Genomic DNA, 19,561 nt, shown 5'->3' with positions numbered 1-19,561 from the left:
ATATTCTATTTTGAACATTTTTGAGGGGAAATATTGTTATTAATCGTTTTTTTGTTGTTTTGTTTTTGCTATAAAAAACAGGGTTTTCATTGACCAAAAGGGCATTAAACATAAAGAAAATTACAATTTTAAGTCACCAGATAGATCTGAAGTTGATCTAGATAGTTTAGCGTTGAAAGTAAAAATAATATATATTGATATATGACTTATTTTTAACACTTTAATAAGTGGGGACCTTTAGTCTGACTTTTATTTTTAAACGGTCATTGTTCAACAAATAATAATGAATCAAAAACAATATTATGAATTATTTACATATTTAACACTCCAATTACTTCACATCAAATATTCTATTTTGAACATTTTTGAAGGGAAATATTTTAATTATTTATTTTCATTTAATACATTTTTTGTTTTTGCTATAAAAAACTGGATTTTCATTGACAAAAAGGGCATAAAACATAAAAAAATGTAAACGTAATGTCAGATAGATCTGAAGTAGATCTAGATATTTTAGCGTAGAAATAAAAAAATAAAAAAATACTATGTGATTTATTTTTAACACTTAAATGACTGAGACCCTTTTGGGTCCCCGGGACCTTTAACGTTCACCAAAACTGAGGGGGAGCAATAAATATTGTATTGGTTTTGAAAATGAAAAATATCAAAAAGCTTTCATTTTTCAGTGTGTGGGCCTCAGTGGGAAAAGTTCAGCCCCTACAGTAATGTAATCATAATATATATGAATAATGCTAGTAGTACGTGTTTACCTGGGTACTGTAATTGTTAATAACTTTTAGTTATCCTAAATAAATAAACAAATACAGTGGACTCATTTCTGTAAGCAAAAATGCAACTTATATACACATTGAACATCTTAAAGTGCATTTTTTTCCCCAGTCGGGAATCACGGCATTCTCGCTGCTGTCATCCGTGTTGATGGGCTCATATTGCCCATCCCATTTGAAGCTGAAAAGTATTACCACAAGGGGACATTTGGCTTTTGTAATCCTATTTTTTCCTCTTAATTTATGTTACTTGGCGGAACTTCTTCGTGTAAGCTAGCGGCCAGGCTCTCTGTCCACCGGCACAAAGATTGTGGATAACTGCAAAGAGGGCTCACTGCGCTCAGTTTGTTCCACTGTTAAATAATACACGCGCTCAGAGCGATGCACAGAGTGAACCCTCTTGTGCCGCTCCCAGTCTGTGGAACGCTCTCCCTGACCACCTGAGGGCACCACAGACTGTGGATGCTTTTAAAAAATGCTTAAAAACCCTTCTTTTAAAAAAAAAAAAGCCTTTTTTTTTTTAGATATATGCATACAAGTTTTAGCTATTTGGCTGTTCTAGTTTTTAATTTTTTTAATTATCTTTTTAATTTAATTTAATTTTTTTAATACACTGTAGCACTTTGAGGTTGTTTACTCAATGTAAAGTGCTTTTTACAAATAAAATCTATTATTATTTATTATTATTCTTGTACACAACAATTAACATTTAAAGTAATGGAGTTCATTTTCCGTTCCTGGTCAGACAGACCTTGGACTGAAAGTCTCACACACACACACACACACACACCTGTGCAATGCGGTGGTGTTGCAGGTTGATGACTCTGGATACGGCCATCTGCATGCTGCCAAACACGGCCACCACTTCCAGGATTTTGTCATCAAAAGACGGAGCGGTGAACGTCTGTGACGACAACACACACACACACACACACACACACACACACACACACACACACACACACACACACACACACACACACACACACACACACACACACACTGAGGTGAGCGAGAGACAATTAGAGAGAGACATAAATGGACGTTCTCACGTCGTCCTCTTTGGTTCCGCCCCAGAAGTTGGTTCCTCCAGCGTAACTTGGAATGTTCAACACGGCGATGCCCTGGAGGCTGGGGAGGGGAATGGGACGCCCGTCACACTGCGTACACACACACACACACACACACACACACACACACACACACACACACACACTGATAAAACCACACACAGGAAAGTTGAGATCCTGATGAATCTGTCTAACCTCCAGCAGAACTTTCTGTTCTAGGTTCTTGTAGGTTCTGTGCAGCAACTCTTTGGTTCCCAGAACTCCATACCACATCATGTTCTTTGTGCGACTCCTGCACACACACACACATTTACAGTCACACAACGTGGCTGCAATGGTTCCGTTGCAAAGTCTCCACTGCGACTACCTGCACTTCTCAGGATGTTCATCTCTCTTGTTGTTGAAGTCCAGAGAAATTTTGGCATCCAGTCCAATCCCAAAGTAGTTGTTCATCACACACTTCTCCGTGTAGCACTCCCTGACACACACACACACAGACACACACACAGTTCCAGAGACATCAGGTCATAAGCGTCGTCATATAGAATCTCTTACAAGTTGTCAGGGTCACATGATGTGAAGGACTCGTCGTTGACGAGCAGCCGACTGATGACGGAATTGCTTGACAGAGAAGCTGACACACCTGCTCTGAGGGCTACACACACACACACACACACACACACACACACACACACACACACACACACACACACACACACACAGAGTTACAACACAAAGGCTGACTGAAAAAGAGGGCCACAGCAAAGCATCTCACCAGGATAAAGGATCTTAGTGTTGAGCATTGGCATGTTGTCTCTACTTCCTGTGTGGACAGGAAGTGATGTGGAGCTGCCCATTGATAGGCTCCCTTTACTCATCAGCCTCTCACAGGGCGTTTTAATGGCTGCACACACACGCACACACAAGACACAATTCAGTGACGGCCAAATAAGCGTCGTGTGGACATTTGTCGTTAATAACGTGTTAGAGGAATATGCTCCTTCCTTGTCCAGCTTGTTTTTAATGAGGGCCACTTGCAAGAGTAAGTAATGTAAATATAAATGATATTATTACATAGTTGCCTAAGCATTATTTTTTAACAAACACTCCAAAATATCTGTAGACGAATAACAGTTGCAGTCTTTTTACAGCATATTACTGTGAATGGAGAAAGAGTACAACATAATTACCATACAATCTACGGTTGTTGCTTTTACAGTGTATTAATGTCAATGGAAAAACGGTTCCACAGTTTTTTTTTTATGGTGAACAAAATGGCAGCTCAGTTTGCAGAATTTTACAGTAAAAAAAAATAAAAGTGGCACTGCTTTTCCATTTAAATTACGGTAAAAAAAAATTCAGCTCATTGGCAAGAATTTTCCCGCAAAATGTATTGTCATTTTGACAGTGTATCATCTGATGGCTAATTTGCTTTGAAATCATAAGTCAAACAAATACTGTATTTTTCAGACAATAACAGTATTAATTCTGGTTGTGCTTACCGACCTCAAAGCAATCGTATTTGGTACATGGTGTAATGATAAGTGTGACCAGTAGATGGCAAGCACACATAAGAGATACGTGTGGACTGAGGTTGACGCCTGTTCAATAAATGGCGCTAGCGAAACCAACATTTCGATGTTTCATTGAGAATATAGAACATTACACACAAAAATCTGTCAAAGTGTTCCAGTACGACTTTGGTGAGCAACGACAACGCACCGCTTGATGGATTGTCAGAGCATTACGGCTACCGTAGTCAGACGTACTGTGCTTCAACATACGGTATTATTATGGTGTGTGTGTGTATAAGAACCCCAAAATGTGGCACCTATTAGCAGACATTATCTGGCGTTTTGTTTTACAATATTATGCAAAACCAACTTTTCTTACCCATTGATACCTGCCGTTGTGTATTTGGGATCTGCATAAGTCCCGAAAATGTGCACGCATCCGCCATTGTAGGTGTGATACCTCCACATTGGTATACCTGTCTCTGTACGTACGCGTTTGTTAAAGTGTCTTTTTCTGCAGCATTGCAAATTGTAAATTAAAACAAGTAAAACACTCTAACATAAAATCTGCTTAGTGAGAAGAATTATCCTATCAGACAGAAAATAAGCAAATATCACCCTTATTTGAGATATTTAATCTTACTTAGATTTCAGTTTTTGCAGTGTACCTTGCTAGCTAGCTAACAAGAGGGAATCGAACCTGGAACCCTCAAGTTGCTGGCACGGCCACTCTGCCAACCGAGCTATGCCGCCCACAACTGTAGTTCTTACCACTGGATTAACAAAAACCGTACTCAGTACGGGAAAACCGTAATTGTTGGCAGGTATGGCAAAGAGATGGATCAAGATTTTAACACATTGTAGATCAGAAAAAAATTAAGAAAACGAAAAAATGTTTTTATATTTTTACAGGAGATAGAAAAAGACAGATTTCCGACTATAGACGGAAAAATCCCATGCCATAAAAACAAGGTCTGCTTTACAAAATGAGCAAGGAAGTCAGGTTTTTAACAAGAAAAAGAGGAAATATTCTCACACTTGACATGTTATCACTCACCATGTTTTTGCGAGTGGAGGTGTGGACCCGCTTGCACCCGGAAAAATACGTGAGATGACGTCACGACTATTGTCGACAAATATAATTGTCGGCGACAAATGTTATTGTCGACAATGTTGACTATAGGTTGCACCCTTATGAGACACTATTCAAGTTTGAAAGACAAGCGATACATGTATTTTTTTTCCGTCAGAAAAAATAAAGTACTTTGACGCATATTATTTCCAGGCGTTTACGGGCCATATAAAATGATGTGGGGCGATCAAAACAATCTCACCCTGTTTCTGAGCTAGACGCACACACACATTATCCCCTCTAGTTTGAATGGTGTTCGGAGAGTTGACAAGAGTGTACGTGCGCCAAGTTAACTTTCGGTTTCGATATTTGCCACAAAAAAAATCATGAGGAGAGCGACCGTTTTAAGAACATAATCCGGGCTTTAGGCAGCTCCGTCCCGTCTCCGGCGCTGGTATTGGTATTGTTTGTATAGAGCAGTGTTTTTCAACCACTGTGCCGCGGCACACTAGTGTGCTGTGAGATACAGTCTGGTGTGCCGTGGGAGATTATTTAAATTCACCTATTTGGGTTAAAAATATTTTTTGCAAACCAGTAATTATAGTCTGCAAATGATGTGTTGTTGTTGAGTGTCGGTGCTGTTTAGAGCTCGGCAGAGTAACCGTGTAATACTCTTCCATATCAGTAGGTGGCAGCAAGTAGCTAATTGCTTTGTAGATGTCGCAAACAGCGGGAGGCAGCGTGCAGGTAAAAATGTGTCTAATGCTTAAACCAAAAATAAACAAAAGGTGAGTGCCGCTAAGAAAAGGCATTGAAGCTAAGGGAAGGCTATGCAGAACGAAACTAAAACTGAACTGGCTACAAAGTAAACAAAAACAGAATGCTGGACGACAGCAAAGACTTACTGCGGAGCAAAGACGGCGTCCACAATGTACATGACATGACAATCAACAATGTCCACACAAAGAAGGATAACAACAACTGAAATATTCTTGATTGCTAAAACAAAGTAGAATGCGGGAAATATCGCTCAAAGAAAGAGGAAAAGCCACCAAAATATGAGCGCAAGACAAGAAGTAAAACACTACACACAGGAAAACAGCAAAAAACTCCAAATAAGTCAGGGTGTGATGTGACAGGTGGTGACAGTACACCTACTTTGAGACAAGAGCTATATTGATGCATGCTTGGTTATGCTTTAAAGTCATATCCAACAATTGCGACAACGACTTTTTACTGTCAACTGAGTTTCGTTTTTAGTGATTTCTGCTGGTGGTGTGCCTCCGGATTTTTTCAACGCAAAAAATGTGCCTTGGCTCAAAAAAGGTTGAAAAGCACTGGTATAGAATAAAGACTTCATCCTCAATTCTACTCACATGACCTCACTCAGACCGCCCTAGGATGACCTTAGGGTCCAAATAGGCGTAGACACTGACCTCTGCGAGCGCTGCTGAGTTTGGCGCCGTACGACTGCAGTGACACCTTGTCTTCCTCGTCCTCGTCTTCCTCCACCAGCCCTTCCACCTTGACGGCGGCCAGCGAGAAGACGGGCTGGGTCTGCGCGTTCTGCTCGTCCACGGCTGGCGGAAAGGGCGCAAAAAGAGAAGAAAGTCAAGCGGGACGGAGGCCGGTGTCGATATGACGGGTACCTTTCTCGGTGTGTTCGATGATCTGACGGATGGCTTTCTTCAGGCTGTTGGCGCGCAGCATCAGCTGCTCTCTGGGCTTAAAAATGGCCGCCGCGGAGGCGCAGGGTCGGGGGGAGCAGGGGGTGGAGTCGGGTGGCGTCCGGCTCTGAGGAGTGAGGACGGGAATGATGAAGCCCTCGCCCTCTTCCTGCTCCTCGGCGATGGTGGGGGGCGGAGCCGGCGGGAGGAGACAGGACGCGTGCGACTCGTCGTTGAGCGTTTTGAGCAGCAGGTCCAGCTTCTCCTTGAGGACCACACACTGGGACACACACCTTCACTCCAGCTTCACATTTATTCACCACAAACATGGCAAGTTCCCATGGAAAAGTTCTACCTTCTTCGCCATGACGTCCGACTCATCCGAGCTCTCGGTGTTCTTCTCGTAGGCTCTCCCGATCCGGGCCACAAAGTCCTTGACCGTCTCACACAGAACCCTTTGCACACACACACACACGTCAACACCACAGCCAGGTGTGCGGCGAGCAAACCAAAAGTTGCCATACTTGGCAGAGGAGATGACCACCGAGTGTTGGTCTGAAGTCAGAATCTTGGAAAGGTGAACAGCCACGGAATCTTCATATGTGAGAATCTGCTGCACCTGGACACACACACACACACACACACACACACACACACACACACACACACACACACACACACACACACACACACACACACACACACACACACACACACACACATACACACACACAGGTTATCATTTGGAATGGGGACCAGTTTTTGATCATGACCCTTTCTACAGGTTGTGGGTTCACAGTGTGGCGCATATTTGTAACAGGTGTTAAAGGGGAACATTATCACCAGACCTATGTATACCTTGATGTTGCAGAAAAAAGACCATATATTTTTTTAACCGATTTCCGAACTCTAAATGGGTGAATTTTGGCGAATTAAACGCCTTTCTATTATTCGCTCTCGTTGTGACGTCACATCGGGAAGCAATCCACCATTTTCTCAAACACCGAGTCAAATAAGCTCTGTTATTTTCCGTTTTTTCGACTGTTTTCCGTACCTTGGAGACATCATGCCTCGTCGGTGTGTTGTCGGAGGGTGTAACAACACGAACAGGGACGGATTCAAGTTGCACCAGTGGCCCAAAGATGCGAAAGTGACAAGAAATTGGACGTTTGTTCCGCACACTTTACCGACGAAAGCTATGCTACGACAGAGATGGCAAGAATGTGTGGATATCCTGCGACACTCAAAGCAGATGCATTTCCAACGATAAAGTCAAAGAAATCTGCGAGCGGATGAGGGTATGTCTACAGAATGAAAACTGGGCTGTCTGCACTCTCAAAGTGCATGTTGTTGCCAAATGTATTTCATATGCTGTAAACCTAGTTCATAGTTGTTAGTTTCCTTTAATGCCAAACAAACACATACCAATCGTTGGTTAGAAGGCGATCGCCAAATTCGTCCTCGCTTTCTCCCGTGTCGCTGGCTGTCGTGTCGTTTTCGTTTGCATACGGTTCAAACTGATATGGCTCAATAGCTTCAGTTTCTTCTTCAATTTCGTTTTCGCTACCTGCCTCCACACTACAACCATCCGTTTCAATACATGCGTAATCTGTTGAATCGCTTAAGCCGCTGAAATCCGAGTCTGAATCCGAGCTAATGTCGCTATTCCTTGCTGTTCTATCCGCCATGTTTGTTTGTATCGGCATCACTATGTGACGTCACAGGAAAATGGACGGGTGTATATAACGATGGTTAAAATCAGGCACTTTGAAGCTTTTTTTTTTTAGGGATATTGTGTGATCGGTAAGATTTTGAAAAAAACTTCGAAAAATATAATAAGCCACTGGGAACTGATTTTTAATGGTTTTAACCATTCTGAAATTGTGATAATGTTCCCCTTTAAAGTTGTGTATACGCCCACCCTCAGTACGACCTGTATGGCTGTTGACCAAGTATGCATTGCATTCACTTGTGTGTGTGAAAAGCCGTAGATATTATGTGATTGGGCCGGCACGCGAAGGCAGTGCCTTTAAGGTTTATTGGCGCTCTGTACTTCTCCCTACGTCCGTGTACACAGCGGCGTTTTAAAAAGTCATAAATTTTACTTTTTAAAACCGTTAACGATAAATTCCAGTATTACATTTTAAAGCATTTATCGGCCGATATTATCGGCAGTCCGATATTATCGGACATCTCTAATTAATATAAATCCATTTAATAAAGTCAAATACAAATAAGGCAACAAAAGAAGTATCCAACACTTCTCTCTTCTAAAGTAAATGTGTACAGCAGATATAGATCATCTACATCAACAATATGATTTTCCTGAGTAGCTGGACAGGACAAAAAGGGAAAAAAAACGGTAGGGGGCACAAGATATTGTTTCGCAAGTTTGAGACCCCTGCTTTAGAAATACAGCTGGTTGGGAAATAACAGTGTTGGGATTGTAATCATGCGTCACCTCAGAGTCGTCGCTGCAGTCCTCGGTGACCGTGGAGGCAGAGTGTTGCCGCGGAAACTTGGTCTCGTAAACCATAATGCTCCACCTGTAGCAGCAAGGGCACTTCAGTACTCGCCTGGCCCAACCAACGCTGGTCTTACTCGTTAGGTCACCTGTCCAACATCTTGGTGCTGGCCCGCTCCAGTTTCTCCAGTATTTGAGGTAGTTGGGCGTCGTCGTCGCAGGCAGACCCCCATCCCAGAACCCGGGCCAGATCGTTGCCGGTTCCCAGAGGGAGAACCCCCAGCTGACACTAGGACAGAATCAAAGTGAGAATGTGAGCGTGCGCCCGCGCCGTGCCGCGGTGCCACACCTGCTTGTGCAGCATGAGGGCGTCGATCTCCGACAGCACCCAGCCCACGCTGCCGTCCCCACCGCAGACCAGGATCCGGAAGGTGTCGAACTTCTGGAAGAGGCGCAGACTGACAAAGAAGTTCCCGGGGTTAGTGGGCCAGGTCTTGGCGATGACCCTACGCCTCGGGTCTCACCCCAGGTGAGGTCCTCCGTTCATGAGGTCAAAGACCTGCGCCGGGTTGAGCAGCTGCTTGAATCGGCGCAGGAACTTCACGCCTTGGTTGTCTCCGCTCTTGGAGTTGACGAAGACCAGCAGGGGACTGGTGCAGGACGGGGGACACGAGGCTTTCCAGAAACCTGCCGTCAAAGTTTGGATCTTGGGTCAGTTCAGGTGACGATCACGTCGCCATAGCAACAAAAGCGGTCACCGTCGGAGTCGATGCTGTTGAGTGCTGTGGGCGGGATGACGGACACTTTACACTGTCCCAGTGGACACTTGGACGACAGCTGCTCCTTACAGCTGGAGTGAACCTGAGGAACACGCCCACCACCGCCTTCAGGTTTTGACGGACAGCCTCAACAAAGGGGGAGGGGCTTCTTACCATGGTCTTACACCAGAGGCAACGCCAGTCCTGGAGCCGGAGGACGCTGCCGCAGGTCTTGTCGCACACGCTACACTTGGCCGAGACCGGGAGATTCCCTTCCAGCCACTGGTGAGGCATCCACACCTAAAGGGTGGGGGGTCAGAGGTCAGCAACCGTCACGCGCTGACGAACACCAGCGTGACGCCTCACCCCGTCCTCGTCCTCGATGATGTCCTTTCCGATGGACGCCAGCGTCGTCCATTTACAGTTGTTGGTGGCTCGAACCGCACAACGCTTATGAGCCTTGAATTTACAAACTAAAACACACACACACACACACACACACACACACACACACACACAATGAACTCTAACAGGAACATTTTCACCTGCGTGGACGTGTCAGCTGACCTTCGCATGAAAGGCCGTGCGACGTCACCCCTGACAGGGCCTCTCTGCACACGTTGCAGTACGTGGGTCGGGCGTGGGAGCAGGCGTACCAGTTGTGCATCCCGCTGAAGTGGTCCATGCTGTACTGGGTGGACTGGGAGACACGCACGGTTAGTAACGGCACGGACGCAATGCAAAGCAACTGGTGAATAGTTGACATGACTGGAAGTCACGCCATCAGAGGGCGCCATTCAGCCACACGACCACTCAGTTCAGGGGTGCCCAAACTTTTTCCACTGAGGGCCACAGACTGACAAATCAAAGGAAGCAGGGGCTATTTTGATAGTTTTATATACAATATACAGTATACAATATATACCGTAGATTGTTTCTCAAAGAATTGAAAATGTAATTTCAGTAGAAATAATGCTGAAGAGCCAAAGCCGAACTTAAAACGCTAACAGCTTACAGGTGAAATGTAATTTAGAAAAAGTTGCAATGTCATACTTGCCAACCCTCCCGGATTTTCCGGGAGACTCCCGAAATTCAGCGCCTCTCCCGAAAACCTCCCGGGACAAATTATCTCCCGAAAATCTCCCGAAATTCAGGCGGATTCAGGTCCATGCGGACCTGAGTCCGCTTTCCCACAATATAAACAGCGTGCCTGCCCAATCACGTTATAACTGTAGAACGATCGAGGGCGAGTTCTTGGTTTCTTATGTGGGTTTATTGTTAGGCAGTTTCATTAACGTCCTCCCAGCGCGGTAACAACACACAACAACAGCAGTCACGTTTTCGTCTACCGTAAAGCAGTTCGTCTGCCGTAAACAGCAATGTTGTGACACTCTTAAACAGGACAATACTGCCATCTAGTGCATTTGATGAAAGCACTTTTGTGCGTGCCACACAGCAATGCATCATCAGAGAGGTTCAGCATGGTTAGAAAAATAGTGACAGAGAATAGAACAAGGATGGACAATTCAACCCTTAACTCAACAAGTATATGTGTAAATAAATGAACACTGAAATTCAAGTATTTCTTTTATATATATATATATATATATATATATATATATATATATATATATATATATATATATATATATATATATATATATATGTATATATATAATAAAAGAAATATATATTTATAGCTAGAATTCACTGAAAGTCAAGTATTTCTTATATATATATATATATATATATATATATATATATATATATAAAAATATAAATATATATATATATATATATATATATATATATATATATATATATATGAAATACTTGACTTGGTGAATTCTAGCTGTAAATATACTCCTCCCCTCTTAGCCACGCCCCCAACCACGGCCCCCCCACACACCTCCCGAAATCGGAGGTCTCAAGGTTGGCAAGTATGCAATGTTGACTAATAAAACAAAGCTGTTTTTTTTTTTCTTTCAAACTGTCATTGCTCAAAACATAATATTGAATCAAAATCAATGTCATTATGAATTATTGACTTATCCAAGGCTCCGATTACTTCAAATCAAATGTTCCACTTTGAAAAATATTTTTTGTGGAAGATTTTGCATATTTTGTGTGTTTGCCATAAAAAAACAACAACATGGTTTTCTTTGACAAAAAGGGCAGAAAAGAAACAAATAAACAACATTAAAAAAAACAAAAAAATATCAGCCAATAAATGCTTTAAAATGCAATATCGGAAATTATCGGTATCGGTTTCAAAAAGTAAAATGTATGACTTTTTAAAACGCCGCTGTGTACACGGACGTAGGGAGAAGTACAGAGCGCCAATAAACCTTAAAGGCGCTGCCTTTGCGTGCCGGCCCAGTCACATAATATCTACGGCTTTTCACACACACTAGTGAATGCAATGCATATTTGGTCAACAGCCATAGAGGTCACACTGAGGGTGGCCGTATAAACACCTTTAACACTGTTACAAATATGCGCCACACTGTGAACCCACACCAAACAAGAATGACAAACACATTTCGGGAGAACATCCGCACCGTAACGCAACACAAACACAACAGAACAAATACCCAGAACCCCTTGCAGCACTAACTCTTCCGGGACGCTACAATATACACCCCCCGCTACCTCAACCTCTTCATGCTCTCTCAGGGAGAGCATGTCCCAAAGCTGCTGTTTTGAGGCATGTTAAAAAAAATAATGCACTTTGTGACTTCAATAATAATTATTTTTTTTTTCCATAACTTGAGTTGATTTATTTTGGAAAACCTTGTTACATTGTTTAATGCATCCAGCGGGGAATCACAACAAAATGAGGCATAATAATGTGTTAATTCCACGACTGTATGTATCTGTGTCGGTTGATATCGGAATCGGTAATTAAGAGTTGGACAATATCGGAATATCGGCAAAAATGCCATTATTGGACATCTCTACAAAAAAAACTTACAATTGACGGATGGATCTGAAGTTGATGTAGACTCTAAAGATTTAAGTGTTAAATAAATAATGTATGTATGCCCTGGCACACCATTTTCATCCTTATCAACATCACTTTGTACACCCGTGCTTTAGTTCATACAGCATTTGTCAAGAAGCATTAGTAATACTAGTCATCTTTTTCACATTTGTGTTTGACTGTTGACGTTGTTGGTCCAAACCAGGCAATACATGTTGCTGTTTCTTGAATAAGCCACATACAATCTAACTATTGATCTGTTATTACATTTCCCTTTTCAATGAACAAGAAATAGTCAAACTGACCTCATAGTTTTGTCGGTTCTGAACACTCCGCAGAGCCGCCATCCACTCCTCCATCTCCTTCCTGTTGTCGGCGCACAGGATGAGACGCCTGCAGGGGGTGATCACCTGCACGCACGCACGCACATGACGTCACTCTTTCTGGTTGCAGCATTAGAATGCCTGTGTGTGTGTGTGTGTGTGTGTGTGTGTGTGTGTGTGTGTGTGTGTGTGTGTGTGATATTTGCAGACTGACACACTGTGTCCACAATGACTCCTGTGTTCTCACATGGACACAAATAGACTCACCACACTCACAAGTCTTTCCTCTCTCAGTTTTAGGCTTGACCAGCAACTAAATGTCGTTCTATTCAAACAGCTAACTGAATAGTTTGGGAGAAAAAAAAGCTCCCTCTTACCTGACAAGGAAAAATGATTCTCTCTAATGTCCCCACACAACAAGTCCACACCAGAGAACTGGTCCTAAGTGGTCCAGGTCCAACAGGGATGGTTTGTGTCGTCTATCCTACGCTGCAAAAGTGTCCTTCTTTCAGCCCCTCCCACATCTTGTATGACTCACGCCCACTTCCTGTCTATCGCCCTGGCAACGGCCATAAGGAGGGGGAGCAAACAGTTTTTGTCTTACACATTATTTGAAAGTCCTCTTTAGCTGAAAATGTTGAAGACAAATACTTGTTGAAGGTATGAGTAGGAAAACATATATAAATGTATACATGAAAATATAACTAGAAAGTGGCTAGACTGACTAGACTAGCAACGAGAAGATGACTAGAACTAACAAGGAACTAGTATGTCACTAGAGACTGACTAGACTAAAGACTACACGGTGACTAGTGAGCAGTGTTGGGACTGTAACGCCGTTAGTTTCGGCGGTAACTAGTAATCTAACGCGTTATTTTTTATATTCAGTAACTCAGTTACCGTTACTACTGTACATGATGCGTTACTGCGTTATTTTACGTTACTTTTTATGTAGTATAAAATGTGTTTTATCGGAGCGCTGCTGTGTCATCGTTCTGATTCTTCTTGTGTCACAAGCCGGAGAAGAGAGACATGTGCTTTGTGTGTGTGTCTGGGTGTGAGTGTGGGGAGGGAGGAGAGGGGGGGGTGTGTGTGATCATGGTCGAGTTTGCTAACATGGAGATATTTTCACTACTTTTCTTTTGTCGAGCACAAAGAAAATAACATTTTAGTTAAATGTAAATCCCATCTACTGCCCAAAACAGCAATTAAAATCTGCTGAAACAAGCTACATAAGCAACATGCTTCGACGAAGCTAGTAAAGAGAGATAGAGACTCCAATGACACTTCACCTCCACCACCACCACTTAAGGATTAACTCTGCATCTGCTCATCATTCAGCACTGAAGGTACACACATTCTGTCAATCAATGTTCAACATCAGAGGTGCACACTGTGGCTACACCAGCAGCACACCTGTCCCAAACCTGACTAAATAATAAGTTCAATCTCCATCCATCCATCCATTTTCTACCGCTTGTCCCTTTCGGGGTCGCTGGAGCCTATCTCAGCTGCATTCGGGCGGAAGACTGGGTACACCATGGACAAGTCCCCACCCATCGCAGGGCCAACACAAATAGACAGACAACATTCTCTTATTATTATAATCAAATGACAGCAGTCATTTCCATTTCTAATATAAGTGTTTAGGCCCACTTACAATGATAATAACAAAAAATATTGTTTTTCATGAACTGTGTACTTGTATTGTTTGTCTGGGTGGAAGTCCTGCTTTGGAAATAGTTTGTACCCCTTTCAGACATTGCATTTAGTTCCCATTAAAACAGTCACATGTTGCACAATGAGATGTAAGCAGGGGATCATGTGTACATTCCTGCAACTTCCTGTTTGTAAAAAATATATTTTTATTAGTATTTATTTAATATACTAACAGCATTTCATGATTAATATTTATAAATTAAGATTCCTAATAAATTACACTAGAATAAGCACACATTTGATTGGTAAATCATAGAGTAACGACCTGGAATTACACTTTATGTGTGGTGTTGGAGTTGTCCGACTTTTTGTGTGGCTGTAAACGCATCACTGGCTAAGTGCCATATGTGCATGTGTTGGCGCAAGTGAGAAAGAGCGAGCGGCTGCTGTTGATATAACAGTGATGTGTTTATGGCCGACAATAAAGAGTTTTGCTCAGTAAAGTGATGGATGGAATTCATGTCCTCAAAGCGTCTTGTTGTTATTATGCTGTTTGTTACTTATGTATGTTATGTTGCAGCTATTTAAAATAGTTTTGTCAATTTGTTCTGGCCAGAAACAAATTGGCCTTTGAAACATATCTTTGTGTGTTGTATGTAGACCACATTGCTTAGCAAAGTTCAGTGATGCAAATGCATGTCAAGTTGATCAACACATTGTATTATTCTCCAGTGCAATAGCAGTACTGAAATGAAGGCTAAAAGGACATTAATGGGAGCTTTAAAAAGAAAAGAAGAAAAAAAGAACTAAATAGTTACTTTTCACAGTAACGCATTACTTTTTGGTGTAAGTAACTGAGTTAGTATCTGAGTTACTTTTAAAATGAAGTAACTAGTAACTGTAACTAGTTACTGGTTTTCAGTAACTAACCCAACACGGCTAGTGAGTGGCTAAACTAGTAACTAGAAGATTACTAGAACTGACTAGTAGCTAGAATGTCACTAGAGACTGACTATACTAAAGACTACACAGTGACTAGTGAGTGACTAGACTAGTAACTAGAAGATGACTAGAACTGACTGGAAGTGAAGTGAAGTGAATTACATTTATATAGCGCTTTTTCTCAAGTGACTCAAAGCGCTTTACATAGTGAAACCCAATATCTAAGTTACATTTAAACCAGTGTGGGTGGCACTGGGAGCAGGTGGGTAAAGTGTCTTGCCCAAGGACACAACGGCAGTGACTAGGATGGCGGAAGCGGGGATCGAACCTGCAACCCTCAAGTTGCTGAGACGGCCACTCTACCAACCGAGCTATACCGTCCCGAATAGTAACTACAGGGTGATGAAGAGTGACCGGACTAGTAACTAGAAGATGATGAGAGACTGACAAGTAACTAGAAGTTGACTGGAGACTGACTACACTAGTAATTTGAAAATGGCCAGAAGCAACTAGACTAGTAGCTAAAATGTGACTGACTGGACTAGTAAAAGTGACAAGTAACTAGACAGTCACCAGATACTGACTAGACTAATGACTAGAAAATGACAGGAGACTGACTAGACTAGTAACTAGAAGCTTACTAGTGATTGACTAGACTAGTAACTAGACAGTGACTAAAAACTGACTAGACTAGTAACTAGACCATGACTAAAAACCTGACTAGACTACTAACCATATGGTAACTAGTGACTGACTAGACAAGTAAATAGAAGGTGACTAGAACTGACTCGTAACTAGACGGTGAATAGACTAGTAACTAAAAGGTGAATGGATACTGACCAAAATAGTAACTAGAGACTAGAGACTGACTAGACTAGTAACTAAAAGGTTACTGGAAACTGAGTAGACTATTAATTAGAAAGTGACTAGAACTGACTAGACTAGTAACTACAAGGTGACTGCATATAGACTAGACTAGTAACTAAAAGGATACTGGAAACTGAGTAGATTAGTAACTAGAAGGTGACTAGAGACTGACCAGATTAGTAACTAGAAGGTGACTAGAGACTGACCAGATTAGTAACTAGAAGGTGACTGGATACTGACTAAACTAGTAACTGACTAGTAACTAAAAGGTCACTATTGACTGACTAGACTAGTAACTAGAAAATGAGTAGAAGTGACAAGTAACTAGAAAGTCAACAGAGATTGACTAGAAGACTAATGACTAGAAAATTACTGGAGACTGACTAGACAAGTAACTAGAAGGTTACTAGTGACTGACTCGACTAGTAACTAGAAGGTAAATTGATACTGACTAGACTAGTAACCAAAAGGTTACTGGAAACTGAGTAGACTGGTAACTACAAGGTGACTAGACTAGTAACTAGAAGAGGACTAGAGACTGACCAGATTAGTAACTAGAAGGTGACTAGATACTACCTAAACTAGCAACTAGGTACTGACTGGTAACCAAAAGGTCACTATTGACTGACTAGACTAGTAACTAGAACATGAGTAGAAGTGACAAGTAATTCGAAAGTCACCAGAGATTGACTAGAAGACTAATGACTAGAAAATGACTGTAGACTGACTAGACAAGTAACTAGAAGGTTACTAGTGACTGACTAGACTAGACTAGTAACTAGAATGTAAATTGATACTGACTAGACTAGTAACCAAAAGGTTACTGGAAACTGAGTAAACTGGTAACTCCGGAACTGACTAGACTAGTAACTAAAAGGGGACCGGAGACTGACTAGACTAGTAACTAGAAAATGAGTAGAGGGGACAAGTAACTACAAAGTCACTAGAAACTGACAAGACTAATGACTACAAAATGACTGGAGACTATACTAGTAACTAGAAGGTGACTAGCACTAACTTGACTAGTAACTAGATTGCTACTAGTGACTGACTAGACTAGTAACTAGAAAGTGACTGGGAACTGACTAGACTACTAACTAGATGGTAACTAATGACTGACTAATGGGTTAAGAGTTATACTTGTGTAGCGCTATTCTACCTTCAAGGTACTCAAAGCGCTTTGACACTGTCTACATTCACCTAGGAGGTGACTGGAAACTGACTAGTAACGAGAAGGTGACTGGAAACTGACTAGACTAGTAACTAGAAGGTGACTGGAAACTGACTAGTAACTAGAAGTTGACTGGAAACTGAGTAGACTAGTAACTATAAGGTGACTGGATTGGAGAGTGTCTAGTAACTGGATTGTGCCACGAGACTGACTAGTAACTAGGTGACTGGAAAGTGACTAGTAACTAGAATGTGACTAGAACTGACCTGTACCGTATTTTTCGGAGTATAAGTCGCACCTGCCGAAAATGCATAATAAAGAAGGAAAAAAACCTATATAAGTCCCACTGGAGCCCTGCCAAACTATGAAAAAAATTGCGACTTATAGTTAGAAAAATACGGTAACTAGAATATGATTAAAGACTGACTAGTAACTAGGTTACTAGTTACTTAAAATTGTTGACTAGAAGATGAATAGACATTGATTATTAGGTAGGTGACTGAAAAGTTACTAGTAACTGGAATTTGACTAGATCAGTAACTAGAAGATGACTAGTGAGTGACTAGTAACTACAAAGTGAGCAGACTCACAGTGAAGCTGTTGTTGACGTTCTTGGTGCTGGACTCGGCCACGCTGGCGTCTGTCAGGTCCACTTCGTCAAAGATGATGGACTAGATGGACACACAAGTGCAAGATTGTACTCGAGTGAGTGTGCGTGTGTGTGTGTGTGTGTGTTCACCTTAGTGTTTTGAGCGTAGTACAGCGTTCTCCCTCTCAGTTTAAAATATCTTCTCTTCCATCTCTGGAAAGAACTGGTCTGTTTCATCAAGTCTCCTTCCTTCAACACGGTCTGACATCACACAAACACACACAGCGGCGAGTCAAACTTGTGTGGCGTCCACTCGCCCCCCCCGCCATGTCCTGTAGAAGGGGGAATTGGCGAGCGCGTCGCTTTCAGTCCTTCCGTGTGGACCTCGTGCGCGCTAAGCTCCTCAGTGATCGGCCGCTCCGACACTCTTGAGCTTTGTGTCCACGGTCTTGTGACTGTTCTTACTTTCCCACCGGCACAAACAAGCAGGGATGTTGGATTCCACTGTGGGTCGATGGAGAGATGGTGGACCCTCAACAACCTGTGAGCCGCCCCCCACTTCGACACCTACAGTGCATCCCCAAAGTATTTCCACATTTTGTAATGTTACAGCCTTATTCCAATACTGAGTTAATTCATTTTTGTCCTCAAAATTCTACACACAATACCCCGAAAAGACAATGTGAAGGTTTTTTTTTTGTACATCATTTTTTTTAAAGGGTTTCTACAATCTAAAAAATTGTAATGCCCATGTCCTACAGCGTATTAAATATAGTCAAAAGTGTACAATTTACTCTATACACACAACTGTAAGCATTTGACAATGATGATATTGAATAATTGAAAGGTTTACATTAACTGTGTCATCTGAGAATGTATTTGTATTTATTTATTTTTCTGTAGTGCAATGAGGTGGCGACTTGTCTAGCTGGGATAGGCTCCAGCATCCCCTCCCCCGCGACCCTGAGAGGGATAGATTGTATTTTAGACCCTCTCCGTTGTTTAAAATGAGTACATTAGATAGCAAGTTAGGTTGTGTTAGAATAATTGTATCTAAGTTATCACAATACTTTGTGTTACTTTGAGTTGAGCTCGCAAGAAGACAAAAGCGGTCTATGAACCTACCAAGAAGAAGGCTTGTTAAACTCCTCTGTGTAGGCTGGGAAGCAACATGAAGGTGTTCTGTTTCTTTCACGTATTGTAATCAACAGAAAGATATTGCCTTGACCCGAGATCTACAAAGCGAAGAGGAAGCAGGACCCGACTCCCCTCCAGGCACCGCTTCTTTGAACTGTTTTACGACCTTTTCTTTGAACCGTTGTATTTAAAGGTGATGGCTGTTTACCACCCCCGTCCCTTTAGAAATAGCTGTTGCCATGTAATCCAGAAAAGTCCAAATAAAAGAGGCGGCGTACAATCTTTCGGCAGAGTGTAATGACACTGTACAAGGGTACAGATGTACACGTTTCTCCTCACTGAGCCAAATTGAATTCTGTCTCTGTTTGATTCTTTGCTTCTTGTCTTGTTTAATAGATGTCATCAGTGTTTGAACCTGACAGGTTGAAGAAACTTGGATTCATTTAATGTGGAAAGGTCAGAGAATGAAAGAGTTGTGTGTGAGAATTGCCTCGTTTGTCCATCCTGGGCCACCGTAGGTCACGAGTAGAGGTGCATCGCAATTTGGACATGGACGA

General features: G+C 42.1%; 1 protein-coding gene across 2 annotated transcripts in view; it reads right to left on the bottom strand.

Moving 5' to 3' along the window:
• The window catches only part of LOC133614464 (diacylglycerol kinase delta), a 47,442-nt gene that overhangs the window by 19,844 nt on the left and 8,037 nt on the right, over positions 1-19,561 (bottom strand). The window contains exons 2-22 of one of the 2 annotated variants that reach the window (XM_061972441.2): positions 18,018-18,128; positions 17,869-17,949; positions 12,622-12,726; positions 9,901-10,033; positions 9,700-9,806; positions 9,508-9,633; positions 9,334-9,436; positions 9,100-9,262; positions 8,925-9,033; positions 8,725-8,864; positions 8,573-8,657; positions 6,636-6,730; positions 6,467-6,566; positions 6,094-6,391; positions 5,881-6,024; positions 2,634-2,762; positions 2,414-2,513; positions 2,226-2,336; positions 2,054-2,150; positions 1,841-1,948; positions 1,579-1,692 (exon numbers count right to left, since the gene is read on the bottom strand). In XM_061972441.2, the coding sequence (XP_061828425.1) occupies positions 1,579-1,692; positions 1,841-1,948; positions 2,054-2,150; positions 2,226-2,336; positions 2,414-2,513; positions 2,634-2,762; positions 5,881-6,024; positions 6,094-6,391; positions 6,467-6,566; positions 6,636-6,730; positions 8,573-8,657; positions 8,725-8,864; positions 8,925-9,033; positions 9,100-9,262; positions 9,334-9,436; positions 9,508-9,633; positions 9,700-9,806; positions 9,901-10,033; positions 12,622-12,726; positions 17,869-17,949; positions 18,018-18,128 (2,559 nt within the window). Of the gene's footprint in view, positions 1-1,578; positions 1,693-1,840; positions 1,949-2,053; positions 2,151-2,225; positions 2,337-2,413; positions 2,514-2,633; positions 2,763-5,880; positions 6,025-6,093; positions 6,392-6,466; positions 6,567-6,635; positions 6,731-8,572; positions 8,658-8,724; positions 8,865-8,924; positions 9,034-9,099; positions 9,263-9,333; positions 9,437-9,507; positions 9,634-9,699; positions 9,807-9,900; positions 10,034-12,621; positions 12,727-13,016; positions 13,308-17,868; positions 17,950-18,017; positions 18,129-19,561 lie in introns of those variants that run through there. The other variant, XM_061972442.2, reaches the window with a different exon arrangement.

This window comes from Nerophis lumbriciformis, linkage group LG17 (genome assembly GCF_033978685.3).
Source record: "Nerophis lumbriciformis linkage group LG17, RoL_Nlum_v2.1, whole genome shotgun sequence".
NCBI classification, from domain to species: domain Eukaryota; kingdom Metazoa; phylum Chordata; class Actinopteri; order Syngnathiformes; family Syngnathidae; genus Nerophis; species Nerophis lumbriciformis.
The sequence above is the reverse complement of the archived record's forward strand: the minus strand, read 5'-3'. Positions and strand labels throughout refer to the sequence as shown.